This window comes from Lepus europaeus, chromosome 10 (assembly GCF_033115175.1).
Source record: "Lepus europaeus isolate LE1 chromosome 10, mLepTim1.pri, whole genome shotgun sequence".
Lineage (NCBI taxonomy): Eukaryota > Metazoa > Chordata > Mammalia > Lagomorpha > Leporidae > Lepus > Lepus europaeus.
Genome location: NC_084836.1, coordinates 103,194,654 through 103,222,322, shown reverse-complemented (window position 1 = coordinate 103,222,322; position 27,669 = coordinate 103,194,654). Strand labels below are relative to the sequence as shown.

The following is a 27,669-nucleotide window of genomic DNA, read 5'->3' as shown; positions in this document are numbered from 1 at the left end:
GAAATATTTTATTTCTCTACTATAACATACAAATTCTGAAAAGTGACATCCTAAGGTCTCCCAAGTATCCCAATTGAATTTGTTCTAGTGAGGGGTAGGCAGACTCTTGTTATGGTAAATAGGTAGGTGGTTCTTTTCCTGTGATCTCTATTCTGCTGCATTGGTTCATTCACTTGGCTCCTTTTATGCCATAGGTCACTAAACACTGGACAATGGCACTGATAGTGCCTCTACCTGTGAGATGCTCAGGAAGATGGCTTAGTACTGTTGTCTCAGACCACCTATAGTAGGTAGAGAAGCATTAAAAGAAATGTACATTCCAGCACGGCCGGATGTAGCCAGAATTGACCACCGCATTGATGTTCCTTAGAAAGTAATAATTCTACTTTATTTGCACTAATCATCTTGCTATTTAAAACTTAGTCCTTGAATGAGATCACATGAAAGTGGAGCCCATCAGCTCCTGCCCTGCCCTGCCCTGCCACTCAGAATAAGAACTGTAGTGGATGTGGAGTTACTTTCCGTGTGTGTAAGACCAGTCATGGTGGAAGGCCACATGAGGTTTGCTGCTCTTAATGGCCAGATAGACCAGAATGGATTACAAGATGTGAGTTGTTACTAAAATGGGGGCTCATGAAGTCACATTTTGAGAGAATTAGGTCATGGTTCTATCAGTTGCTGTGATCCAGGACAAGTAATTTCCTCCTCTAGACTGATACTTGCATAGCCATTCTATGTCTTTGTGGAAATTTGCAGCAAGTTTGTACCTTAAACCACAGAGAGGCCATGCATGGAACTCAAACCTTTGGTCTGGCTGCTGCTTGGCTTCTAGTGTGGTAGTGTCTCCACTGCAACCTGAGGAACACCATAGGGGAACAGTGTTTCTTTTCCTTTCAGGGGTTGTCAGTCAGGTCCTCTGGAGCAGGGAGACCAGAGGCATTCCTTCTGCGTGTCCTGTGAACCAAAAAGGAGTTAGTGGTACTCTAAAAGGACTCAAAGCAATACTTACCCACTTGCGAGCACTGAATGGAGGAACAGTACAATCATATTGAGCACTTAGTCTGTGCTGGGCAGGGCACACTTTATATGGTTGGTGTCGCTTAATCTTTACAATAACCCTGTAAAGTTGGCATTAACTTTTTTTTAAAGATTTATTTATTTGAGAGAGTTACAGAGAGAGCTAGAGACAGAGAAGTCTTCCATCCACTGATTGACTCCCCAGATGGCCGCAATGCCTGGAGCTTTGCTGATCCAAAGCCAGGATCCAGGTGCTTCTTAGTCTTCCATGCAGGTGCAGGGGCCCAAGCATTTGGGCCATCTTCTAATGCTTTGCCAGACCATAGCAGAGAGCTGGATCGGAAGAGGAGCAGCAGGAACTAGAACCGGTGCCCATATGGGGTGCTGGTGCTTCAGGCCAGGGCTTTAACCCACTGTACCACAGCGTCGGCCCCAGCATTATTTTATTACACCACTTCATAGATGGAGAAATCCAGACAAAGTAAAGTAGGGTAAGTTAGCTTAAGGTCTCAGTAAGGCTTGCTAATCTTAGGTGACTCTAGAGGTAGAGCGCTTCCCACAGCTATCCCTTGCCTCTCCCTGACATGGGAAAATGTGAGAGACCACTGGCAGCAGCCCGGTCCCTGCATCAAAGCATAATGCAGAGGGGTAGAAGTATCACCTGTTGGCAAGATTTCTCAGTCACCACGGACAAGCTCATGATTAGAGTGGGAGGTGGCCTTAATTTTTAAGTAGGCAGGTGGAGACTATGTAAGTATGTTCAGAGTCTCCGTGCAAGGGAAATCCTGCCCACCACTACAGTCTTAACCTGCTTAAAAGCCATGTGTTTTTACTTTGCTTCCCTCCCTGTACCCAATCCTGACCTCAAATTCTTGAAGACTTGGGTACAGGTTAGATTTGTTTGACTTTGGATAAATCTTTGAGGCTGTTAGAGTTGGAACAATGGCTTCACGATGTTTTCACGATGTTTTTGACCTTTCTGTAGCACTGCAGGGTGGGAACCCAGCATCTGTCTGCCTTGCCATCTTTTCCCACTTTTCACTAATAGTGTGCCTCTGGACATTGTAAACTTTGTGGTGTTCCCAGGTCCTATGGTGGCCAGGTTGCTTATGGATCTAAACCAAAATTATTGCTTAAATTTTCAGCTTATTGATGTGATTCTAATAACCCTTAGTCATAGATATGAGTAAAGAATGCATAGTTTTATGGTGAGAACTTGTATTTTTGGTTCTATTTGAGACCTACAAGGAATGTCCTTGGGGCTGCTGACTTAAATTGGAGAATGTATAAGTTAAAAGGAGAAGCAGGGCTAAGAAAGCTTGTAGACCTTTTCAGTCCCTCGAGGGGGGGGGGGGAGAGCAGTTCGTCTTCTCAGTCTACTGGGAAAGAGTATTCAATGGGTGGTGTTCCCTCCATTGGGAGCCTGTGGAGGATTTCCTGATTGGCTTTCAAGCCTTGATCCAGCATCTGTGAGCTGCTCCCACATGCCAAGGTAGGCAACAGGAGGGATGTGAGCCTGGCTTTGGTTTGGTAAAGGAGTAATCCTGCCACCAGACACTGCAGTCCTTTGTGTCTCCTTGCAGCCCCTCTACCCTTACCAAGGGAGAATAAAGGAAATAAGGCTTGCAGGCTGGCGTCCTTCCTGCTTACGTTTTACAATGTGGAAGAAGGCAGTGTTAACTCCTGAGCTTAAACGTCTGATGGGTAAATTTCAGTTCATCTGAATTGGATCCAGCGTCTGGAGAAAAGACCTGTTCTTGGGTTTCTGAAGCGCAGATTTAGAATCTCCCAAGGGAGGGTAGGGGATGCCATGAGAAATGAAGGGCGTTACTGCTGAGCAGAGTGGGATTCTCCATGCAGAATGGTATGTTGGCAGAGTGGCCCATGGCAAAGGAAGCCCTGACGAGCATTTGCCCAATTTCTAAGGTTTTAAACTTAATGAATGACACACACTTTCCATGGCTCTTGTAAGCCATTGAGCCTGTTTGAGCACACTGCTGCAGGCTTCCCTGAGGTGTTTTAAATTCCTATTCTGTGATCTGGTGTATGTTGTGGGGCAGGAGATACCGAATCCTTGTTTTTGCCGAAGAAAACTTGTCATTTAATTGTCAAGGAGCAGCGAAACTGACAGAATACAATGTATGGTAAGGGGTGAGTCTAGTACCCCAGAGTAAGTTGAGTGCTGTACAAAGTATGAAAGGGAAGGCAGACATGAGCTAGGCTTGAAGGCAAATATTAACAGCTAACACATGCTCATAACAGTTGCAGACTACTAACCGCCTCATATATGCTATTTACATTAATTTCTGGAAATAGTAATACTCTCTAGTTTATGCCTGAGGTTTAGATCATTTTGGTAATTAGATGTGGTTAGAACACTGGTCTGATGTAGTATCTTGATCATGGCTAGGAAGGAATAGGCCAGAGTTTGGAGTCTTATCCCTTCACTGCAGAACCCAGTCTGCCCATCACATCAGATTGCTATTGAATATAAAAACGGAGGTTCCTTCAGCAGAGTATAACTAATCCAAAGTTCCAGACTGCTGGGAGTCCCAAGTATTTGAGTTCTAGTCCACATTTCCCTTATATGTGACCTCTTCCCCAGTTGCCTTGGGTTGAGGGACATAGATGATCACTCACTTCCTTTTATTTCGGACAGTTATATTTTAAGTTATGAAAATGAAAAAAATAAAGATCTACTTGAGAAAAGATCTTCCCGTCCGCTTGTTCAACTCCCAAATGGCCCCAACAACCAGGGCTGCACCAGGCCAGAGCCAGGAGCTTAATCCAGGTCTTCTGTGTAGGTGCAGGGGCCCAAGCACTTGGACTGTCTTCCACTGCTTTAAGAAGATTATTTATTTATTTGAAAGGCAGAGAGATACACCAGAATGCTACCCCCATGAGTGTGGTTTTTAAGGGCCTGGGTGAATGTTCCCTTCCAGGATAAAAGGCTTGGAAAACATTGAGATTGGCTATGGGGATAAACAAAAGAAATTCCAAGGGCAGTGGAGAGAGAGGCAACTGTTTGATTTGCAGTTTTGGACTAGTTCAAAATGGAAAAGTGCAGTGATGGCACATGGAGATAACAGCGCCTTTTGTGTTGGATTGTCCTAGAAAGCTCAGCTCCCCCTTGATGGCTTTTGCAGCGGGTCAGGGCTAGATTGAAGAGGATCCTTGGGTCATCACTTTCCTAGCCTTTGTACTAACAGAGTACCTGTTTGCCAGTCACTGGAATGGAAACAAGGTGAATGTCCCCACCCTTGTTGAATTTACAGTCTAATAGGGAAATATATAATCACATCACACATTTTGATAAGATTTATGAGAAAATGAATGTTCGGTTGGGTTTGGGGAACATCTCTGACGTCCACAGAGAACAAATCAGAGACTTCAAGTGAAGATGATAAGAGACCACTACAACCATCCGGGCAGGGTACTCTGGTTCAGAGGACAGTACACAAAGCCAGACATCTTTTAGAAAACCAGAGCAAGTGATGCTTCTTCCCATTTATTGATTCACTTAACTTGATACTTCATAGTTTCACACAAGTCTCTGTCGTAAGAAGACCATCAGTGCTGCTGGGTTATTTATAATGGCACTATACTATATGAGAAGTAAATGAGTTTGGTTTAAAGTATGTAACTGTGTAGGAAGGAGATAAAGGATAGAAGAGTGACTAGCAGTTTTAATTTCAAAAGATTTCTAAGGAGAGTAGTCTTGGGGATGGATTTTAAAGGAGATAAAAAGGATTTGGAAGAGAATAATTCCATTTATTATAGATGATTTATAGAGAATATGGCTCAAATGCTATAAAGTTGAACACTGTAAATGTTAGGTTTGTACATAAAGAATTCCTGATTCCATGAGACAAGGAGGTAGGTTGGTATGTGTTGGTGGGGTTGGTATAGTTATTTAAAAAGCTCTAACCTCTGTGAGTGGAAGCCAGGCCGCCCTAGTAAGGCATCACACCAGCAAGGGATCCAGCCCCACAGGCTCCGGAGACGTGGGGGCCAACGGCATGGTGAGGTTTGAGTTTGGGTTCAAAGAAAAAACAAGGAAGATAGCATAGGGCCAGCTGCAAAGGAGTATGTTGTAATGATAATGACTAAGAATGTTCTAGTCCACCAGAAACAGACCTAACGCAGGAAGAATCTCCTGGCCCACTGCATAGATTTGGCCCAAATCAAAAGCCTTTTTCTGGGGGGTCTCAGTGAAGTCATGGAGTGAGATGACAGCAGCTGCAGTTGCCCATGGTCTCGCCACTTTAAGTCGTCATTGCCAGTGCTTCTGTGAGTCACAACAAAGTTTTACTGGGAGGAAGGCGTATGCATCTGGAAAAAAGCATCATCCATGTAGATTCTCCAGTTGTTTCACCACATATCTATTCAACAATGATTTTTTTTTTTTTTGGTGCATTTCAAAGCTGCAGGCATAGTTACAATGTGTCTTGAGTTCAGCATTTGTGTATGGTGTTTTGCATTTTTGTAGAATTTACGTGCAGTCAGATGTGAACAATTTAAGTATACCGTTAGAGGAAATGATGAGTGTACATACATCCCTGTGACCCATGATCCTGGCACCAGAAAGGTCTCAGTCAATGCCTGCACCTCCCCTGGCAGAGGGGAGGGCAACTGCTGCTCGGAACCTTTCCGTCTAGATTAGTTGTGCTTGTGCTGCAACCTCATGCATGTTACAGATATTAATCATTTTTGTGGCTGAATAGATTTCATAGAAAACATCACAGTTTGTTTACTTGTCCTCATTAATGGACACCTGAGCTGTTTGAAGTTTTTGGTTATTATGAATAAAGCTGCTGTGAACATGATCGTACAAACGTCTGTGGACATAATATTTTCATTTCTTTAGGATGAGAATTTACTTGTGGAGTTACTCTTGGGCTAGGTGTATGATTGGTTTTCGGATCAGCTGCCAGACTGTTTTCCAGAGTGGCACACACAACACTTGGACTAACAGTGTGACAGAGTTGCACATCCTTGTCCGCCTTCGGCGTGGTCAGTCCTTCCAGCCATTGTGGTGGGTGTGGGGCAGTCTCTCGTCGTGGTCGGATTTGCATTTCCCTAATGATTAGTGCTGTGTATCACTTTGCTTATTCCTGATTCATAGGAAGTGTTGGTCATATATTTTTCCCATTTTAACATTGACTCTCATTTGATACTGAGTTGTAGGAATCCTACATTTAAATTTTAACTCTCAATTGTGCACAGGATAGGGAAGATTTATTGATGGACATTTCATTTAAATAAAAAAAAAGCCTAAAGGTGTGAGTTGAACAAAAATACATCAATCGTTTGTTCAGTTATAGGTACCAACTATGTACTAAGCACTGATACTAGTGATACACAGATGATACCCAGCCCTAGTTCCAAGGAACCTGTAGTTTATGGGGCAGGTGGACAAAAGTTAAAATTTTTTTTTTTTTTTGACAGGCAGATTGGACAGTGAGAGAGAGAGACAGAGAGAAAGGTCTTCCTTTTGCCGTTGGTTCACACTCCAATGGCCGCCACGGTAGGCGCGCTGCGGCCGGCGCACCGCGCTGATCCAATGGCAGGAGCCAGGTGCTTCTCCTGGTCTCCCATGGGGTGCAGGGCCCAAGGACTTGGGCCATCCTCCACTGCACTCCCTGGCCACAGCAGAGAGCTGGCCTGGAAGAGGGGCAACCGGGACAGGATCGGTGCCCCAACCGGGACTAGAACCTGGTGTGCCGGCGCCGCAAGGCGGAGGATTAGCCTACTGAGCCGTGGCGCCGGCAAAAGTTAAAATTCTTATATTGAGGTTTCAACATTAAGTCACCAAATATTTACTGATTACCTGCTATAGTATAGTTAGTGTTGGAAGTCCTGGAGGGAGATGTAGATAGGGACAAACCAGGCAAGGCTTCTACCTGTGCACCTTATTTTCTTGACTGTTTATTGGCCATGGGGCAATGGCCATGGACAGAGGCTCTGAGGTGGAGAACGTGTACCTGTGGATCAGAAAGCCTGCCTGTCTGAAGCATATTGGCTGGACGACTTGTTAAGCAAAGGTCAGGGCTTTCAGCGCCTTGTAGACTGTGGTAAAACTTTGGATTTTATTTTGAATGCTCTCCGAAGCCATTCCAGTGTTTTAAGAAGTGAAATGATATGACCTGCATTTTGTTTGGGTAAGAACACAGAATTGTTTCAGAGGACTGACGAGGAAGCCATTGCAGTCATACGGAGGAGAAAATGAAAGCCTGCCTGGGAAAGGTGGGCAAGTGTTCGTAACAGAGTCACATCCTACAGAACCTTGGATGAGACATCTGCTAGGCAGGACGGTTGGAGGTCTGTGTGTCACCAGAAATAACTTTGTATGACTGTTTGGGTGGGTGAATGAATGGCAGGAGGTGCAGGGCAGGTGGCAGACTGAGAAAGGCTCTGAGGGTTTAATTAGGGGTGCAGTTACCATACTGCACAGCGGCTGAATTCTGTGTAGCTGTGTCCTCTGGTAGTCTTACTGGGAAGTTTGGATTCTGAACCTAAGAGCCATGGGTAACCATGCTTGAGTTTTTATTAAAGACTCTGGAAGCTGGCATCAAGAATGATGAGGTGGGGAGTGGGAAGTTAGTGTAGTGGTTAAAATACACCCTGCATTGGAGTGCCTAGCTTCAATTAGGGAGGTAGTAATTGAGTTGCTGCAATCCATGTGTGAGACCTGGGTCGAGTTCCTGGCTCCTTGTATTGACCTGGCCCTGGCCCTGGCCCTGGCCCTGGCCCCGCCATTATAGGCATTTGAGGAGCAATGCTGACAAGACCTCTGTCCTTTGTCTCTATCTCACTCACCTGTTCCCACTGATTCCTCTATTGCACTGCCTTGTATTTGGTCGTTTTTGTTTTAAAATATGACCTGAGTGGACACTGTGGGGCAGCAGGTTAAGCTGCCACCTGAGATGCCCACATCCCACATTGCAGTGCTTGGTTTGAGTCCTGGCCACTCTGCACATCCAATCCAACATCCTGTTAGTGTGCCTGGGAGGCAACAGATGAGGCCAGCCCAGGTGCTTGGGTTCCTGCCACTCATATGGGAGACTCAGAATTCTGGGCTCCTGGCTTCAGCCTGGCCCAGTCCTGGCTGCTGTGGGCTTTTGGGGATCGAATGAACAGAGGGGAGCTCGCCCTCTTCCTGTCACGTTGCCTTTCATATATATATATATATGATTTATTTATTTGAGAGAGTTACACAGAGAGGAGAGGCAGAGAGAGAGAGAGGTCTTCCATCCACTGATTTACTCCCCAGTTGCTGCAACAGCCAGATTGTGCTGATCCGAAGCCAGGAGACTTCCGGGTCTCCCCCTGCAGGTTCAGGGGACTTAGGCCATCTTGTACTGCATTCCCAGGCCAGAGCAGAGAGCTGATCAGAAGTAGAGGACGCACATATGGGATGCCGACACTGCAGGCGGCGGATTTACCCTCTTCACCACAGCACCAGCCCCCATATGTATATATATATATATTTTTAATAGGATGACTGTGTGAAGTTGGCTAGGAAAGAGAAACGAGGGAAGAAGGCGAGAGAAAATAGTTTGTTTAAAATGAAATGGAGCCTTTGGGCTTAGAGTGAATAGTCATGAGAACTTGATGTATGGATTGAGGCCAAAGCTAATGAGGCCCTTTAGAAATTACAAAGTAAAAGTATAAAATATTGATAGAATGCAAAAGTGTATATGATATATAAAAGTCAAACCGCCATGCCACTCCACAATACCTAGTCACATTTATTTAGTGTTACCTTTCATTTTTCAGTGTATTTATGTATTCCTATCTATTATATATGTTTACACACATGCAACTTAAGGTTAACAGTCACAGTCTTTACAGTTTTATTTTTTCAGAGTTCTGTCTTTTAAAAAAATATTTATTTATTTATTTATTTGAAAGGCAGACACACAGAGAGAGAATCTTCCGTCCACTGGTTCACTCCCCAGATGGCCACAATGGCCTGGAGCTTGGCCAGGTGGAAAAGCCAGGAACTAGCAGCCTCCTGAGGGTCTACCAAATGGGCACACGGATCCAAGCACTGCACTTGGACTATCTGCTTCTGCTTTCCCAGGCATGCCAGCAGGGAGCTGGATCGGAAATGGAGCAGCCGGGATTCAAACCTGGCAGCCATATGGGATCCCGGCCCTGCAGGTGGAAGCCTAACCCTTTATGCCCCGGCACCAGCCCCTCTGTCTTCTGTTTTGGCTGACTCAGCATTCTGTTGTTTGAATATACCAGAATTAACTTAGTCACCACCCAACTGATCAGATTGGGAATTTTACTATTACAGTAATGAAATGAACATCCGTTTACATTTGTCTTTGCACTGTGAAAACACCGCCTAAGAGAACGTGAGGTGGCAGGTGTGGGGTTCATTCAGGGTAAGACTCGGGGAAGCAGTGGTTCGGATCCCTTAGGGGCCTGTGTATTCTGTTCTGGCGCTTTCTCTGGGAAACCTACAGTGGAGTGATCTAGGTGGTCATGAGTCTGCAGGCCACATGCTAGGGGCAGGAGTCAGATGAAGGGGGTGGTTTCTACACTATTTAACTGGGATTGTAAGCAGCTCCAGGTATCAGAGGGGTTCTCACGCGGACATGGAAGTAAGGCTTTCCTGTGGAGCGCTAGACCGGGGAAGAATTAAGTGAGGGGTGGAACTGAGAACTCCAGAGACTTGGGTCCGTGAAGGTATGATTCCGTGGAGCTGGACTTGCCATGAAGAGTATAGGGTGGTGCGCTTTGCCTCCTTGGAAATATTAAAGAGAGAGGGTGGCCATGAAGGGCAGTGTGTGAAACACATTCAGCCCTAAGAATCATTCCAGCTTTGGGTGCTGGCCATGTTCCTGATGGGGATCATGACGAGCAGGGATGGAGTGCTGTGCCTGGGTAGAGGCAGGATTGATTGAGGCCCAGTAGAGGGGAGACTGAGGCTGGAAGCATCCCTAGGAATCTTGCTGGGAAACCTGGCATGGCAAATGAAGTCCAGGGAGAGAAGTCTGACCCATGTGCCCTTGTATGGTCTTCAGGTGTATGGGCCAGGGCCAAAACAAGAATAGTGTAGGAATCCAAGGCTGATCGGTATGGTGGCTACACGAGGAAGTAATCTGTGCAGAGTGTTTCCAGAAGAGGAAATTGATGAAGAACTTTGATGCTACTTGATTGTGGAGGCAAGAGTTAGAAGCTGGCTGGACTGGGAGCTGGGCCTAGACATAGCCTTTTAGATTTCATTTAGCAAATATTTATTGTCCATATGTTTGGGATGGAGCAATGAACAGATAAGTATTCCTCCCCTCACAGAGTTTTACTTTAAAGTGGGAGAGACAAATTATGTAAATGTATCAGATATTGATAAATCATAAAGAAAATGAGCAAGAAACGGGTATGTGATACATCAGTGGCAGTAAGGTTGACATTTTAGATTAGCTAGAAAAATAGAGATGATTTTGAAGAAATACCTGGAAAGTGAGAGGAAGCAGCAAGCCATGTACATAATATGGGGTTTAGAACATCCCACGTATTTCAAAGGCTCTGGGATAGAAACCAGGTTGGCTTTTTGGGGAATGGCAACCCAGGTGACTGGATTGAAATAAACAAGAGCAAAGGTGTTAGCAGATGCTGTTAGGAAGATCTAGATAGTTCAAAAACGAGGTCATGGTATGGTTGATTTTTTTTTTTTTTTTCCTAAGTAATGGGAAATCAATAGAGTTCAAGCAGATTTGACATGACTTGGGCTTTAACACGATTACTTTGGCTGCCACATTGAGCCTGTCGGTGAGGAGTTGGGGGAGTGAAGGTGGGATAGCATGGGATAAGGGAGACCAGTTCAAAAGGCTAATGTAACAAATGACAATGGCTTGGACTGAGTAATAACAGTGGAAATATTGAGGAGATGGATGTGAGCAAGTGATTAGAGGTTTGAGAATCAGTGGATGGATTGCAGTTCTACTCCAAGATGGGCTTCAATGTTAGTGGGTAATCACTAGAGAAATAGACTTTTATGGGGGCGGCGTTTGGATCATGGTTGCATTTGGGGCAGTGTTGGAATTAGAACTTACGTTAGGGTCTGGCCTGGAACTAACAGGGTCAGAGTGAGATGCACTGGTCTCTGCAGAGATCAGGCTGGAGTCTGGGTCTGGACAGCACTGTTAGGGGTTAGGACTCGTTTTGGATCACAGGTGCAGCTGGAGGCTAGTATCTCATTTCGGTATTTTCCCAGCATACTCTTTTGGATTAGCGTTGGTTGTACCACCATGTTCTGTGGCATTGATTTCTCCCTAGAGGGTGGAGGGGTATGGCAAGGATAAGTCTTGTTCCTCCTAGAGGGTGGACACAGGCTCAGCCATGCCTAAACAGAGCCTGCTGGGCTTGCTGGGACCTGCAGAGAAGGGACCCTCGTGCTTGACCCAGTTCCTTTCCCTCCAGATGGCCCACTGTGTGACCCTGGTTCAGCTTTCCATTTCCTGTGACCACCTCATTGACAAGGACATCGGCTCCAAGTCTGACCCACTCTGCGTCCTTTTTCAGGATGTGGGAGGGGGCAACTGGGCAGAGGTGAGGTGGACCATGGAAATTAAAACTGTAGCGGGAGGCTAGGGTTGTGTTTTGGATGGAGGGTCTGTGCGGTGCTTATTGGCTTCTGCCCACAGCTTGGCCGGACTGAGAGAGTGCGGAACTGCTCAAGCCCGGAGTTCGCCAAGACTCTACAGCTTGAATACCATTTTGAGACAGTCCAGAAGCTACGCTTTGGAATCTACGACATAGACAACAAGACACCAGAGCTGGGAGATGATGACTTCCTAGGGGGAGCTGAGTGTTCCCTAGGACAGGTATGTAGGGCCAGGGTTGAGGGTCCCCCCACAAACCCAACAGATTCTGTAAGAGCCCTGTCAGACAACCCAGTCTGCCTGGAGGTGGAGCGTGCACCCGCTGCCAGAGATCTTAGCATCCCCCTTGCTTTTCTCCAGATCGTGTCGAGCCAGATGCTGTCTCTACCATTGATGATGAAGCCTGGAAAACCTGCTGGGCGTGGGACCATCACGGTAAGGAAGTCCCAGCGAGGGCTGGAGCAAGAATTTCTACATCAGTGAAGAATTCATGAAGTGATGACAGCCTCCTCTCCTAGGTCTCAGCTCAGGAACTGAAAGACAGCCGTGTGGTCACCATGGAGGTGGCAGCCAGAAACCTAGACAAGAAGGTGTGACTGGAAGGAGGTCCTGGGGGCCCACGAACTAGGGGAGCTGGGATGGTAGTTGTTTCTCCCTGAGTTGTAACTCGAGTGTCTGTGGCATTGGCAGGACTTCCTGGGAAAATCGGATCCATTCCTGGAGTTCTTCCGCCAGGGTGATGGGAAGTGGCACCTGACCTACAGATCAGAGGTGTGAGGCCCGTGGGATTGGTGGGATGGAGTAGGAGATGTTCCTTGGGGCCTTGTGACTGCAGGGTTTGGAACACAGGTGGAAAAATACTGCAGGTGGGTAGGGAAGGGGTGGCAGATCCTCCTACACCTGGTCAGAGCTCACAGGAAGCCTTGACCCTCACCCTCAGGTAATCAAGAACAACCTGAATCCTACGTGGAAGCGCTTCTCAGTTCCCCTTCAGCACTTCTGCGGTGGGGACCCCAGCACACCCCTCCAGGTAAGGAGGTTGTCTCCTGAATAGACGGAGAAGGAAAGATAGCCCGGGAAGGGACACATTCTCACCTGCCTCCTCTGTGCTTGCACCCACCCACACCCTTCTCTCAGGTGCGGTGTTCAGACTATGACAGTGATGGATCACATGATCTCATCGGTGCCTTCTACACCAGCTTGTCTCAGCTACAGAATGTCCCGGTAAGGTCCGGCCCTGACCAGGGGTGTTGAGTGGGCCTAGATGGCTGCAGCCCCGGGAAGAGAGGGCAGCTTGAGTCCTCAGCAGGTGCTCTGGAAGTTTCCTGCCCTAATTTTTCTTTCCTCTCTAGGCTGAGTTTGAATGCATCCACCCTGAGAAGCAGCAGAAAAAGAAAAGCTACAAGAACTCTGGAACTATCTGTGTCAAGATTTGCCAGGTGAGACCATCGCTCCTGTGACCCAGGCTCTGATTCCTGGGTTCCCCAGCCCCAAACCGTCTCACCCCAGCCATGATCCTGGTTTTGTCTGCAGGTAGAAACAGAGTATTCCTTCCTGGACTATGTGATGGGAGGTTGTCAAATCAACTTCACTGTAAGTTGCGTTCCTAGGGGCAAGGGAGGAGGTTCAGGGCTCAAGGTGGCCGTCAGCTTACTTCCTGGCCTCCTCCCAGGTGGGCATAGACTTCACTGGCTCCAATGGAGACCCCTCCTCACCTGACTCCCTGCACTACCTGAGTCCCACAGGAGTCAACGAGTACCTGACAGCACTGTGGAGCGTGGGCAGCGTGGTTCAGGACTACGACTCGTGAGTAACCGGCTCCCGTGGCCACCCCGCTCCCTGCAGATGCTGCAGCCTCTGGGCTCTCAGTTCGCACGGTGCCTCTTCAAAACTCGCTGTCTTCCCACAGGGACAAGCTGTTCCCAGCATTTGGATTTGGGGCCCAGGTGCCACCTGACTGGCAGGTCAGCTCTTTGTTCTCTCCCCGACTCTAGTTTTCAGGTTCAAGATCCTCATTTTGGGGAATGTAGTAAAATCACTTGCTGCCTAGTGCCCAGCCTTAATGGGAAATACAGGGACAATGTCCTTGTAGAAGTGTGCATAGCAACTGCTCAGGGTGAAACAACTCCTGCAGGGTCTTGGTTCACACAACAGTGCCCCTTTGTACAACGATCATTTTCCTCCTTGCCCTCAGGTCTCACATGAGTTTGCCTTGAACTTCAACCCCAGGAACCCCTATTGTGCAGGTAAGTTCCCCCATGCTGCAGTGTGAAGCAGGTCTGTCCACACCTAGAGGGACAGGCCCACACAGGCAAAGGAGAGTGGGGGCAGGCCCGCCTGTGTCATCCAGACCAGTGAGTCTTAGAGCCAGTCCTCTGGAGTCAGGCCTTCCTCGTGCCACTTGGTAACGATGTGACTTGAGGTGAGTTACTTAGCCTCTGTGTGCTTTGGTTTCATAATAAGACTAAATACTGTAGAATACCGAGCAGCCAGAGAGGGCATAGGAAAAGCCATACATTTGAAGCAGCAAGCCTGGCTCACATTAAGTGCTCTCCAAAACATGGTTGATGTTAACTTTGCAGGTACTTATTTGGGAATCAGTGTAATCTTTGGTGCCTCCCTGTGGGGTTTTTGGGTCTGTTTTTAGCCAGAGTTTCCCAAACCCTTTAATCAAAGACCAAACCTTGTGGCTCCCCATCAATCCCAGGTGGGCAACACGTAAAAGCATGGAAAATTTGACCTGACTTCATCTGACCTGGGTTTTTAAATTTAAACTTTTATTTTGACATAAAGAAAAGTTAGAATAGTCATGGTGGTTCAGGTCATTGGAGCTCAGCGTTCTTAAAATCAAGGAGATTCTCTTACACAGTCACAGTACAATTCTCAAAATCAGAAAGTTAATATCAGTAAAATACTGCTTCTCAATCCACAGCACCTATTCAGATTTTTGCCAGTTATCCTAATGGTCCTTAAGCAAAAGGGAATCTCAGACCACACATTGCATTCATCAGGAAGATTGCTTCATTCTATTTACATTTCTGAAGAGCCCAGACCAGTGAACGTCTAGAATGACCCTCAATTTGGGTGTGTCTTATTGTCACGATGGGACGCAGGTGTTATATATGTGTGTGTTTGCCAGGAACAGCCACACAGTGATTCTGTGCATCGTATCAGGACACACATGGCACTGACTTGTCCTGATACTAATCATATTAACTAACATTTGATTAAGGTAGGTTTCTCCGCTGTAGAAAACCTGTCATTCCCTTTGTAATTAATAAGGTATCTTTTGGGAGCAATCTTGGAAGCTATAAAAATGCCAGTTCCTAACTTTCACCCTCTGGTCTTCGCATCACTAATGATCCTTGTCTGAGTCATTTCTGATGACTGCCTGATGATTTTGTAAATCCTCCCTTAAGAGCTTTCTTTCTCCCTTAGTAATTATTTAATATCTGTATGATTATTTTATTGAATGGATTATATTAAATTGGCTATAATCTGATGTTCAAATTGTCCTAAATTTTTCCAGGGAATCCCCTTAGTATGTCTTTTTTTTTTTTTTTTTTTTAAGATTTTTCATTTATTTGAAAGGCAGAATTACAAAGAGAGAGGGGTGGGGAGGGAGAGAGAGATATTTTCCATCTACTGGTTCACTCCCCAAATGGCCACAGTGGCCAGGGCTGGGCCAGGCTGAAGCCAGGAACTTCTTCCAGGTCTCCCACATGGATGCAGGGACCCCAGCATATGGGCCACCTTTTGCTACTTTCACAGGCTCATTAGGGAGCTGGAATAGAAGTGGAGCAGCTGGGTCTTGAATAGGTGCCCATATGGGATGCTGGTGTCATAGGCAGAAGCCACAACACCAGTCCCTTAACAAAAGTTTTATTTTTTTTTTTATCATATATTTGCTAGCTATTTGTATTTCTTCTTTTGAGAACTGTCATTTGAAGTCCTTTGCCTATTTTTCAACTGCATTTGTTTTTTTGTTTTTTGTTTTTTTTTTTTTTGCTGTGTTTTTAAAGTTGCTGATGTATTTGGGATATTAATCCTTTTCAGATAGGTGATTTGCAAATATTTTTCCCATTCTGTTGGATCTCTCCTCACTATGTTGATCATTTCCTTTGCTGTTCAAAAGCTTCTGAGTTTGATATAGTCCCATTTGTTTAGTTTTGCGTTTGTTGCCTGTATTTTGGTGGACTTGTCCAAGAATTCATCCCCTACACCAAGGTCTTGGAGTGTTTCCCCTACATTTTCTTCCAACAGCTTCATAGTTTCAGGTCTTTTTTTTTTTTTTTTTCCAGATTTATTTATTTATTTGAAAGAGTTGCACAAAGAAAGAGAGAGAGTGAGAGAGAGAGAGGTCTTCCATCTGTTGGCTCACTCCCCAGATGGCTGCAACAGCTAGAGCTGTGCTGAACTGAAGCCAGGAGCCAGTAGCTTCTTCCAGGTTTCCCCGACGGGTGCAGAGGCCCAAGGACTTGGGCCATCTTCTACTGCTTTCCCAGGCCATAGCAGAGAGCTGGATTGAAAGTGGAGCAGCCGGGACTTAAACCAGCACCCAAATGGAATGCCAGCACTGCAGGCAGCAGCTTTACCCACTATGCCACAGTGCCAGCCCCTTAATACAGGTTTTAATTCAGACAGTTATTTAGGGCAAGTTCTTTTTTTTTTTTTTTTTTTTTTATTTGACAGGCAGAGTGGATAGCGAGAGAGAGAGACAGAGAGAAAGGTCTTCCTTTTTGCCGTTGGTTCACCCTCCAATGGCCGCTGCGGCCAGCACATCTCGCTGATCCGAAGCCAGGAGCCAGGTGCTTCTCCTGGTCTCCCATGCGGGTGCAGGGCCCAAGCACTTGGGCCATCCTCCACTGCCTTCCCTGGCCACAGCAGAGAGCTGGCCTGGAAGAGGGGCAACCGGGACAGGATTGGTGCCCCGACCGGGACTAGATCCTGGTGTGCCGGTGCCACAAGGCGGAGGATTAGCCTAGTGAGCCACAGCGCCAGCCTTTTTTTTTCTTTTTAAAATTTTTCTCTTTATACAGGCAGAATGGATAGTGTGAGAGAGAGAGACAGAGAGAAAGGTCTTCCTTTTTGCCGTTGGTTCACCCTCCAATGGCTGCTGCGGCCAGCGCATCTCGCTGATCCGAAGCCAGGAGCCAGCTGCTTCTCCTGGTCTCCCATGCGGGTGCAGGGCCCAAGCACTTGGGCCATCCTCCACTGCCTTCCCGGCCCATAGCAGAGAGCTGGCCTGGAAGAGGGGCAACCGGGATAGAATCCGGCGCCCCGACCGGGACTAGAACCCGGTGTGCCGGCGCCGCAAGGCGGAGGATTAGCCTGTTAAGCCACAGCGCCAGCCAAGGGCAAGTTCTTTTAAAAGCTTTTCTCTTCTCACATAGGGTTAAATACCATCGAATGAAATGTATCTAGGTTCCCAAATGATTTGGGCAAGGATGGGGTGATTTCAAGACTGGCCTGGTCTTGAGAGGTCCAAGGTTTTACCATGTCTTTTGCCCTCCTTTGCAGGCATCCAGGGCATTGTGGATGCATACCGCCAAGCTCTGCCCCAAGTTCGTCTTTATGGCCCCACCAACTTTGCACCCATCATCAACCACGTGGCCAGGTTTGCAGCCCAGGCTGCACATCAGGGGACCGCCTCGGTGAGGGTCATGGACAGCAATAGCAATGGGGTGGTCAGGGGCTCCCCTGGGAATGTCTGTTAATGTGGAAACGTGCAGCTGGGGTGTGGGAGGGAGGCTCTGCCTCAGTACATGAATGGCCTTTTCCCCAGCAATATTTCGTGCTGTTGCTGCTGACCGATGGTGCTGTAACAGATGTGGAAGCCACACGTGAGGCTGTGGTGCGTGCCTCCAACCTGCCCATGTCAGTGATCATTGTGGGCGTGGGCAATGCTGACTTCGAGGCCATGGAGCAGCTGGACGCGGACGGTGGGCCCCTGCGAACGCACTTTGGAGAAGCAGCTGCCCGTGACATAGTGCAGTTTGTGCCCTACCGCCGATTCCAGAATGTGAGTGGGGGCAGGTGGACCTGGGAGTTTAGCTGGCGTGACCTGGGGGCAGAGGGGTTGAGGCGCGGTGGGAACTGGCAGGGTCGGATGCTGGGCTTTACACCCTCTCTGTTGTGGTCTTCACTGACCTCGCCCTTCTCCCCCCCCCCCCCCCCCCGGCAGGCCCCGCGGGAGGCGCTGGCGCAGACTGTGCTTGCAGAAGTGCCCACACAACTCGTCTCCTACTTCAAGGCCCAGGGTTGGCCCCCATTCAAGCCACTTCCACCCCCAGCAAAGGGCCCTGCACAGCCCTCCCAGGCCTAGGTTTCCTTGGAGGGCAGATGTGACCGGTCATCAGCTCTGTGTCCCTGAACACAGTCCTGCACGCTTTGTATTTGACACTTTTGTACTTGCTGCCCTAGGGCGCTCTTGCACTTTATATTTGATACTTTTATACTTGCTATGCCGCTGCTGCTCTTGATGCTGCCTCCTTGCCCCAGTACCCCTTGTCTAATAAAGACCATGGGAGACCACGGCTTTGCCCCCAGTCTGTGTGTGTTTGGGCTGGGAAGCTTTGTTGGCCATGTTGACTGGTATAACAGCACCACTCACAGTGATTGAGTATTCCTGGCCAGTATCTATTCAGTCTAGAGACAAGGCTCACTACTTTTGAAAATACAGTTTGAATGTCAGGCAGACACCCAGCTTTCCCTCTCGCAGGGTGGAGGTGAGTGGGGAACACAAACAGGTTGGAAAGTGCTAGGCCTGATAAGGGGCTGCAAAATACTAGGGATGAGTTCTAAGGTATAGCAAGGGCTCTGTTAGATCTCTTGCAGTAGACAGCATGGTGGTTCTGATCCTACAGAAATAGCTACTTTTTTTCTTTTGCTACAGAATGTGTATATTCACTGTAGAAAAGTATTAAAATATGGAAAAAAGATTCACACAAAATTCCATGTCCCAGTAAAACACAATTTGGTACATATTTATAGTCTGTATTTTAGCATACTTTAAAATTGTTTTTCTAATTTTAAAATGATAGTAAAAAATTTGAAATAATCCTGCAAATTAGAAAATAGAACAACAGGTGAGGGCCCCTGATTTTCCTTTGTCTGACAAATTTTTTTTCTAAAAGATATTGACATTTCCACCTTGTTTGTATTTGCTGTATTCTTTTATTTATTTATTTATTTATTTACTTGAAAGAGTTACACAGAAAAGGAGAGGCAGAGAGAGAGAGAGAGAGAGAGAGGTCTTCCATCCGCTGTTTGACTCCCTTGTTGGCTTTAATGGCCAGTTGCAGGGGCCCAAGCATTTGGCCCATCTTCTACTGCTTTCCCAGGCCATAGCAGAGAGCTGGATCGGAAGTGGAGCAGCCAGGACTAGAACCGACACCCACATGGGATGCCAGCGCTGCAAGCAGCAGCTCTACCCGCTACACCACAGCACCAGCCCCCATATATTTGCTGTATTCTGAGCGTCTTATCCATCAGAATGTCCTGCCTCAGCTTGTTCTTTTTAATGACCATAAATTCCCTTGTTTGAGTGTACCATAGTTTATCTAGCTAGTCCCTTATTCATGGAGACTTGAGTCCCTTCCAGTGTTGTTGTTACAGTGCTGTAATGGATATACTTGTATGTTTAAGTTTGTGTACTTTAATATGTGTATTTCTAAAGGATTTGTTCCTAGAAGTAGAAATACTAGATGAAAAAATTTACCAGTGCCAGCGCTGTGGCATAGCGGATTCTGCCTAAAATGTCAGAATCCCATATGGGTGCCGGTTCAAGTCCTGGCTGTTCCACTTCGGATCCAGCTCTGTGTGTGCCCTTGCACCCATGTAGGAGACCCAGAAGAAGCTCCTGGCTTTGGATCGGCCCAGTTTCAGACATTTGGGGAGTGAACCAGTGGATGGAAGACCTCTCTCTCTGCCTTTCTGTAACTCTGCCTTTCAAATAAATAAATAAATATTTTTTTTAAAATTACTTAAGGGGCTGGGATTGTGGCACAGCAGGTGAACCTGCTGCCTGCAACGCCAACATCCCATGTGGGCACCAGTTTGTGTTCCTTTGATATGTAGAACTGAATGCTAGCATTCGTGTGATAAATTAGCATTGTGAGTATTACCTTTGGGGACATACATCTATATTACAGTCTTAGAAAATGATATTTGGATACAGTCTTAGAAAAGGAATTGCTGTAATTTAAGAATATAAAAAGGCAGGCATTTTAGTCTGGCAATTAAAACACCAATTAGGATACCCGCATCCCACACTGAAGTACCTGGATTCAATCCTCATTCTAGCTGCCTAATCCAGACCTTGGGAGGAAGTGGTGATGACTCGAGTAACCGAGTTCCTGCCATCCACATGGGAGACCTGGGCTGAGATTTAGGCTCCTGGCTTTGGTCCCCTGGCCCTTCAAGGGAACTGAGGGGACTAGCAGATGGAATTTGGTTCTACTTCTGTGTCCTCTCAAAATGTTCTCAAAGGTATAAAGCGTTTTAAGGCTTTTTGGTTCCTATTTTAAAAGTGCCCTCCAGAAAAGCAGTTTTCATTTCTGTAACTTAGGCTTTGAGAGCATTTGGTGGTATTTTTCCCCTTGTTTTTCAATTACAGAAATAATAACCATCAAATTTAAATGGATGGATAAATGCTGTACCCTCACATGTGTACTAGACACTCCGTTTCACTTCCTAGATGTGTGGCCACTTAATGGTCTGCTCTTCTGACACATGAACACACTGGGAAACCATTATGCTTGTCCCCCTTTTCTTCCCTTAGGTAAAACCCTCTAATCCTTTTGGTTTGCCTGTCTCCATATTTCTTCCGATTCTACTTTTGACCCTTGTCGTGAAGAGTTCTTGGGTCTGTCCTTTGTCCTTGAACATCTTCCTTCCCCTGTCAGGCTCCTTGAGGGCAGGGACTGGTGAGCGCTGGGTCACCTACACCAAGCCTAGCACAGATTCAAGCATTGGAGGCTCATAGAGACAACCTGAGTAGGGGCCCCCAGACCTGCGTCAGCCCTGACCCAGGCTTCCTAGAAAGGCTCATGTGCCCTTTGCCTGAAAAGCAGGCTAACTTCCCCTTCACCTGCACCTAGCAGGTGTCTGAGACTTCCCCAGACATTGGAAGTAAGAATTTAGGATTACAGGTGTGACTTCCGGCTGCCTGGAGCTCTGCAGGGGGCAGACCTGGGTCCCACTCCAGTCCTGCTCTTCACCAGCTGTGTGTCTGTGAGCAAGTTTCTAGCCCTGAGCAGTTTTGCTGTCGGGTGATAGAGTTAAATTTAAGCCAGAGACAGCCCTGGGCACCGATCCAGCTTCCTCCAGCACAGAGCTCAATTCTGTCAACATGTTTTGTTTTGTTTTCTTTGTCAGCATGTTTTAATGGGGCCCCCCAGTGACCCCTGCAGCACCGTCCCCTGCGCCCTCCGAGGTTCGCACACCGTGGGCACGGACTCGGTACAAGCAGGTGAAACGTGGGTGGCCCCAGTTGCTCAGAATCTGGATCTTCACCTTGGGAAAGGCGGTGGGGGGTTCATTCTGGGGAGACAAATGGATAAGACCTGTTCTCAAGGGCACCCCTCCTCCCGGTCATCCACCACTGCCCGCTCCTTTACCAGCTCTACCCCCCCCCCCCCAGACAAGCACACCTGCAAGTGGAAAGTCTGAATCTCAGATTTCTTCACATCAAAGGTGAATTTCCCCAAGAAAACTTCAGTCTCATCGTCGACCTGAAGGCCCTGGTGGGTGGAGGATGAGAGGGGCCAGTGAGGCCCCGGTGGAGGGTCGTGTGTGTGCTCTCCTGTGCTTTGACCATAGGAGGTGTGGGCACTAAGGAACCAAGTTCTAAGTTTTGGTCTGGCCAAGCTATGAGACCTTAGCATATAATGTCGCTCTAGGGGCATTACTTTGCTCTTCTGTGAAGACTATTAGAATCACTCGATAGGACAGTATGTGGGTGCAGAATGCTGCCGGATGCAGTGGCTGGCACAGAGGAAACCCTCGGTCAGTCATAACTAATATTTGTATACGGTTACGATCGTTTATAACCCTCAGCTGCCCGGAGACACATGGAGTATCTCCAGTTCATAGGCGAAGGCTCGGACACGAGCACCAATTGTCACAATCGCCTGTCGCTCTCTAAGCAAGGCGCCCAACCTCCCGCACCATCCTGGCCCTAGCCCCACTCACAAAGACTGCGAAGTCTCGGGGGGCGCTGTTGGCTCCCCCAGTGTGCGCCACGCTGGGCGGTGGATGCTGCAGGGTGATGTCGCTCAGCTGCACACGACCTGGCAGCCGGATCACCACCTGGCCCTGGTCGCCCTCGAAAGCCCAGCAATTCCCAGGGAACACGTCTGGCTGCAGGTGGGCGGACAGGTGCTCAGAACCGGCCGATGGAGAGAGGACCTCAACTCGGCCCCGCCCTGCCTGGCCCGGAGCCCCGCCCATCGCCACACCCCCGGCCCGCCGGGTCCCGCCTCCAGGACTCGATCAGGTTCTTTCCCCTGGGTCCGCCGGGACCCTGAGCTAGGCCCACCTCCAGGATGACGGTGGGCGGCCGCGCGTAGTTCCAGAAGCTGAAGCGCCTCCAGAAGTAGGCAGTGCTCGCGTCCTCGTAGTCTTGGGACGTCTTCTCCAGATCGATCGAGGCTCCTGGAGCGGGGAGCAGTCACCTTACCGACGGCGGCGGGAGGGCCGCGGCCGGCGGGCGAGCGCGTCTGCGCGTGGCGCTTACCCACGGAGCTCAGCGCGTAGTCGGGCTTCCGCACAAAGTCCTCGTTCAGCCTCTGGAACACCAGCTTGGCCACTCTCTGGAAGGCGAGAGGGCGGGGCGGGCGGGGTTCTCGGGGGGCTCCCATGGGGGCAGGGGGAGGAGCCCCCCTGTCGGGGCTTGGAGGCAGAGCTGGAGCCCCCAGACCCCGGGAGCGGGGATCCGGTAGGGGGTTCCCGGGTGCAGCGGGCCGAGCCGCGAGGCCCGCAGGCACCGATGGGTCTCACCTCGCTGTTGGCTGAGCGAACGCTGGACACCTCCTTGTGCAGTCTGTCCAGCTCGGCCTGGAGCTGCTGCAGCTGCTGCCCCTGGGAGCGCACGCGCTCGTGGTACTCACTGCAGGCGGGAAGGCGGCGGCCGGCGGTTGGCTCCCTGTCCCCCTGAGTCCCCCCCAAAAGCCCCTTGGAGCCCCGTTAGTTTCCCACCCTAGGTGCCCTCCTTCACCTTAGAGTCAGCATCTCCTTAGGTTCCTGTGGGGGGAGGGGGACAAAACACAGCTCCGCTCAGCTCGCTGTCGCCTGAGGGCAACCGGGCTCCAGAAGCTTCCTCTTGGGGGACCATGCCTCTCCCCTGACCACCCAGCATCACGGCCTCAGAGCGCTTCTGGGCAAAACCCCCGCCCCAGTACGCTGCATCCAGCGTTCCTGGCCCTGCCCGGCCCCCAGCTCAGCCCTCCACCCTGCAGGTCAGAGCCTGCAGCACCCCCGGGACAGGCCCGACTCACGTTCTCCAGGGGAGGGACCAGGTACAGGAGCCCCCACCAGAGCACTGGAGACGGAAGGAGGGGTCTCAGGCAGGGGCAAAGGGAAGGGAAGGGGTTTCCCCGGCTGAGGGGACAGGGACGAGGCGTGGGGTGAAGGCCGGGGAGGGTGGGGGGCTCAGGGAACCCCGCGGCCTGTGGGATGTGGGAGAAAGCGGGCAAGATTCGGCTCCAAAGCATCCAGGGCGGGCCCGGGACTCCCACGCCCCTCACCTGCCAGGAAGAAGCCCAGCAGGGAGACAGCCGTGAAGAGGAAGCGGATGGAGCAGACCTCCCTGAGGAACCGGAGGCAGGCTGAGGTCCAGACCCCGGCAACCCCGCAGCCCCCACCCCAGGGCCCTAGACCCAGCTCCAGCCGACGCGACTCGACCAGGTCGGAATCGGCTAGGCCTCAGCCGGGTCCGGCCCTGCCGCGGCCCGCCCCGCCCTCTGACCTGTACACACTGACCAGCGCGTCTCCCGTCAGGGACAGCAGCACGCTCAACACCTGGAAGAGCAGGTCTGGAGGCGGGGGAAGGGGCTCAGGCCGGGCCGCGGCCGGGGAGGGGGCCGGGAGGGGGCAGGGAAGGGGGCTGGGCTGACGGATGAGCTGAGGCTCGGGGAAGGGGCTGGGAGCCGAGTCTGGGGAGGGAGGGCCGCACGGTCGGAGGGCACTGGGCTGGCCTGGGCCATACTCAGGAAGCTCTTGGACACCCGCCGGGGCAGCATCTCCTGCCTCAGGTCCAGGGTCGAGAGAAGGTCGAGCTGCTCTTCAGGGACTGCGGGAGCCCCAGCCGGTTCTGCGGGAGCCCAGGGGCTCCATTGGGGCCTTGCGCACCTCAGGCCCATTCGTCCCCCGGCCCCCAGCCCAGAAGCCACAAGGCCGGGCAGCCTCACACGGGCTCTGGTCCCGCGGCACCCCCACCCCAGTACGCTGGGCATTCTGCGGCCCCGCCCCCTCAGGGGAGTGCCGTGGAGTTGGTCACGCCCCCAAACGAATGCTCCGCCCCCAGGCTGAGGCACCGGGGCGCCTCCATTTCCCCAGGAGCCATTCGGGCTCACTCGCTGAGGCCACGCCTCCCAGGGCTGTCCAATCACAGGGTTTCCCCGCCCTTCCCAAAGCGGTCCTTCCCACGGAGGCGCCGACCCCAGCGGGGCGTCCCGGCAAAATGCCCGCCCTCCGCGCACCACGCCCCGCCCAGTAGGCCCGGCTCCTCCCGCCACTCGCCCGGGTTCGACCCCGCCCGCACCCGAGGCCCCGCCCCTCACGGTTGCCGCGCCACAGGCTGTCTGCCCATTGTGGCTCCGAGGCGCAGGCTTCGGCCGAGAGCTTCCTGCCCAGGTGGCTCCTCCGGGCACTCCGGCGCTCAGGGCGGGCTCACCGCAGCTCGAGCCCCGGGCTCTTCTGCCCTCGAGCTCCCCGGGCCCCGACCCAGCTGACCGGTGCCCGCGGCTGTTCCCCGAGATGGCGCTCTCTGAGCTATTACTGTTGTCGCTGTAGAAGCTGGGCTTGTGCTGGTGTGGGGATGCGGCCGAGCCCGGGCGGGGGCTCCGCCGCATCCTGACCGGACGCCGAAGTCGCCGCCGCCGCCGCCAAGGCCCTTGGCCCCCCGCCCTCAGCAGCTGACCCTGCGTGCAGCCGGCGGGCCCTGAGGCCCGACCCAGCACTCTCGCCCGTGTCTGAACCCGGCTGCCAACGTCATAGAGGAGCCCACGTCTCCTGAGCGCGCGTCACAGAGCTGGCCGTGACGTCACCGGGAGCCATGGCAGTCACTCTTCCTGACGTCTGAAGCAAGCAGTGACATCACAGCACGTCCCTAAAAATTGCACCCGGAATTTCTGTCCCCTTCCTCTGCGTCTTTCTCTTAGCACCTGTCGCTAACACGTCGTGTATTTTACTTATTTCGTTACCGGTCATGCCTAGAACACGAACTTTATTAGGGCAGGGATGGTTATTTTGTTCACTAGTGTATCTGACTAGGTCTGGGTGGGTGCTCAGACGTTTGTCGGTGAACGAATGTTAAGAAGGAGCAGCAATACCCAGGGCACTTAAAAAGATATTTCATTTATCTATTTATCTGAAAGAGTGACACAGAGAGAGAACTGAGATCTTCCATCTTCTGGTTCACTCCCCCCAAGCGGCCCCAACGGCTGAAGCCAGGAGCCTGGAACTCCATCCTGGTAACCCGCTGTGCCACCACGCTGGCCCCCGGGGCACCTCTAAACAAACATTTAGTCCTCCCTTTTGCTCTGCAAGCCCTTCAGTCACCCTCCTCTCATCACAGCGTTCAGGCCAGAGAGCTTTGACTCAGGGTCTCTGGGTCCCTCCCTGGTCGTCTGTGGGGTGACACTTGCTGTAGAGAATGAGGACTCACAGATGGTTAGAGCTGGGGGATCAGAGGTTTACCAAGGCAACTTACAGAAATTCAAGTTCCCAAGCACATTGTGAAATTCTACTTCGGTACTTCTGCAGTGGGCCCAGGAGTGTGCATTTTGTGTGAGAGAGAGAATGAAGAATGAAGAATGAAGAAGGAGAAGGAGAAGAAGAAGAAGAAGAAAAAGAGAGAGAGAGAGAGAGGAGTTCCCCCATCTGCTGGAATCCCACAGTGGTTGGGGTTGCAGCCAAGAGCTGGGAACTCAACCCAGGTCTCCCGTGTGGGCGGCAGGAATCCAAGCACTTGAGCCATCACCACTGCCTCCCAGGGGCATTAGCAGGAAGCCCAAGCCAGTGTCAAACCCAGACACTCTGATGTGGAAGCAGACATTGAACCAGCATCTGCATTGCTAGACTAAATGCCTGTCCCAGAATTTTGATCAACCACATGCCCGGGCCCGATTAAGGGCCGCACTGCGAAGGCAATCTTGGGAACGTTACAGATGCTCCCCTGAGACCATGCACTGCTCACAGTGAGAATCCCCGAAGTACCCTTCCTGCCTCATCGTACCTCCCTTAGAATTTTAGAAAGTGCAAGTGGCAGTTCTTAGAGGGCTTGAGGCACAGGGACAATCTGTCCAGCTGTGTCCAGGCCAGAGGGGAGATGCCTATGCCAGGTTCCAGGGGGTAAAGTCAGCCCTTTGATTGATGAGATGCTCACAGAGTCCAGGAGGAGGAGTAGGGAGGGGAAACCCAGGGCCCTTCAGACTAAGAATTCTGGCCCTTCCCCAGGCCCCATCCCACCCTGCCCTGTTGCAGTTTGTGAACTCCTTTGGGTCCAGTGTCCTCCTCCATCTAAAGGGGGAGACGAAGCCCTCCCCTAACATCAGAGGGTCTCAAGGTCCAAACTGGGCCTTGCTTAGAAATAAAAGGACCCATCCGTCTTGTCTAATGGTTCATAGATCCAAAGCTCATTTCAATGCCTGAGATGTAGGCAGCACAGGGCTTCCCAACTCCAGCACTGAGCAGGAAAAGCTGACGCACAAGGAAGGACCATGTCAAGATCCAGCTCCTCTGACCGCCTAATCTTATCTGCCGCTGCTGCCCAACACATGCCTTGTAATCAGGCCAAACTGAACGAATCACATGTCTCAGAACACACCCTGCATTCCTCCCTGCTCTCAACCCCAGGCCTCTTTTAACACTTCCACCTCTGCTCTCCCTCGTAGATCCTCGGCCCCGACCCCTTCCTCTCTGTAATTGCAGTCTCTCCTGGCTGTGATAGGATGGAGACCACGAAGCTGCTGGAAGACAGAACACGTGTGATTCGCCTCTCTGCGGCTGAACTCTGCTGCCCTTCCCCTTGCCCAGATGGTCTAGCCCAAGTCCTGCTCATAGGAGTAAATAAATAAAATCATCGAGTCAGTGACTGTGGAAGGCACTCGACACACAGTACTGTCACCTAGCATACGTTGACGCTTTCAATGGGCACAACAACTGCACACCTGTTTAAGGGTTATTAACCAAGCGAGGAGCTCTATGTCCAGAAACATTCATGCATACTTTACAGACTGTGCTCCCATGAGCATCCTAGGACCCAGAGTTAAGGACCTCTGGGCACTGGTGTATTGAATAACTACTATGTGCAAGTGAGGGACATGCATTTAATCATCATTAATTAATTCAATAAATGTGTCAAATGCCTACAGCACCAATGCTGGGGCTAGGAGATTCATTTACTAACCCATTCATTTATCCAGCTAGTGTTTTGAGGGCCTAATATGTGCCACACCTCAGCTGGGCATCGAAGAGAGAGAAATGAACAAAGAACAATGTGAAGTGCATGCCCTTGAGGCCTTGTAGCCTGGAATCCTGCCTCTTCCCTTGTCTCCATCACCACAAGGATGCAGGATGGAGGCCAAAGTGGTCCTGCCCACTTGCAGCTGGCTCAGGCAAGGAGGATGTGGCTGACCACGGGACCTTCCCCACCTCTCAGTCCCCCCTCCCTCTTCACCCATGACCACCAGGCCTGCTGCCCATGTGTTTGACTAAAGGGCAGGGATTGCTGAACCTGCTGGGTGAGTCCCGTGAGTCAGAGGCGATTCCGGTGGGCAGGAGGGCAAGCAGACCGTGATCGAGCCAGTGGCGC

General features: G+C 50.2%; 2 protein-coding genes across 7 annotated transcripts in view; one reads left to right on the top strand and one right to left on the bottom strand.

The window, feature by feature from the left end:
- Window positions 1-18,169, top strand: part of RBM12 (RNA binding motif protein 12) — a 37,971-nt gene extending 19,802 nt beyond the window's left edge. For all 6 annotated transcript variants that reach the window (XM_062204117.1, XM_062204115.1, XM_062204116.1 and 3 more), the window contains 15 exons: window positions 11,452-11,580; window positions 11,676-11,855; window positions 11,994-12,068; window positions 12,152-12,223; window positions 12,324-12,404; window positions 12,574-12,663; window positions 12,771-12,857; window positions 12,986-13,072; window positions 13,167-13,226; window positions 13,306-13,439; window positions 13,543-13,597; window positions 13,828-13,879; window positions 17,154-17,287; window positions 17,419-17,655; window positions 17,818-18,169. In XM_062204117.1, coding sequence (XP_062060101.1) covers window positions 11,452-11,580; window positions 11,676-11,855; window positions 11,994-12,068; window positions 12,152-12,223; window positions 12,324-12,404; window positions 12,574-12,663; window positions 12,771-12,857; window positions 12,986-13,072; window positions 13,167-13,226; window positions 13,306-13,439; window positions 13,543-13,597; window positions 13,828-13,879; window positions 17,154-17,287; window positions 17,419-17,655; window positions 17,818-17,958 — 1,614 coding nt within the window. In that variant the 3' untranslated portion in view covers window positions 17,959-18,169. The remainder of the gene's footprint in view (window positions 1-11,451; window positions 11,581-11,675; window positions 11,856-11,993; window positions 12,069-12,151; window positions 12,224-12,323; window positions 12,405-12,573; window positions 12,664-12,770; window positions 12,858-12,985; window positions 13,073-13,166; window positions 13,227-13,305; window positions 13,440-13,542; window positions 13,598-13,827; window positions 13,880-17,153; window positions 17,288-17,418; window positions 17,656-17,817) is intronic.
- A 618-nt stretch (window positions 18,170-18,787) lies between these two features.
- SPAG4 (sperm associated antigen 4) lies at window positions 18,788-24,069 on the bottom strand. Its single transcript, XM_062204120.1, has 11 exons — window positions 23,842-24,069; window positions 23,602-23,668; window positions 23,381-23,442; window positions 23,132-23,175; window positions 22,852-22,877; window positions 22,635-22,743; window positions 22,372-22,447; window positions 22,174-22,289; window positions 21,828-21,995; window positions 21,287-21,376; window positions 18,788-21,176 (listed from the first exon to the last, which is right to left on the bottom strand). The coding sequence occupies exons 1-11, from the start codon at window positions 23,993-23,995 to the stop codon at window positions 21,018-21,020; spliced, it is 1,071 nt and encodes a 356-aa protein (XP_062060104.1). The 5' UTR covers window positions 23,996-24,069; the 3' UTR covers window positions 18,788-21,017.
- Window positions 24,070-27,669: the final 3,600 nt, after the last annotated feature.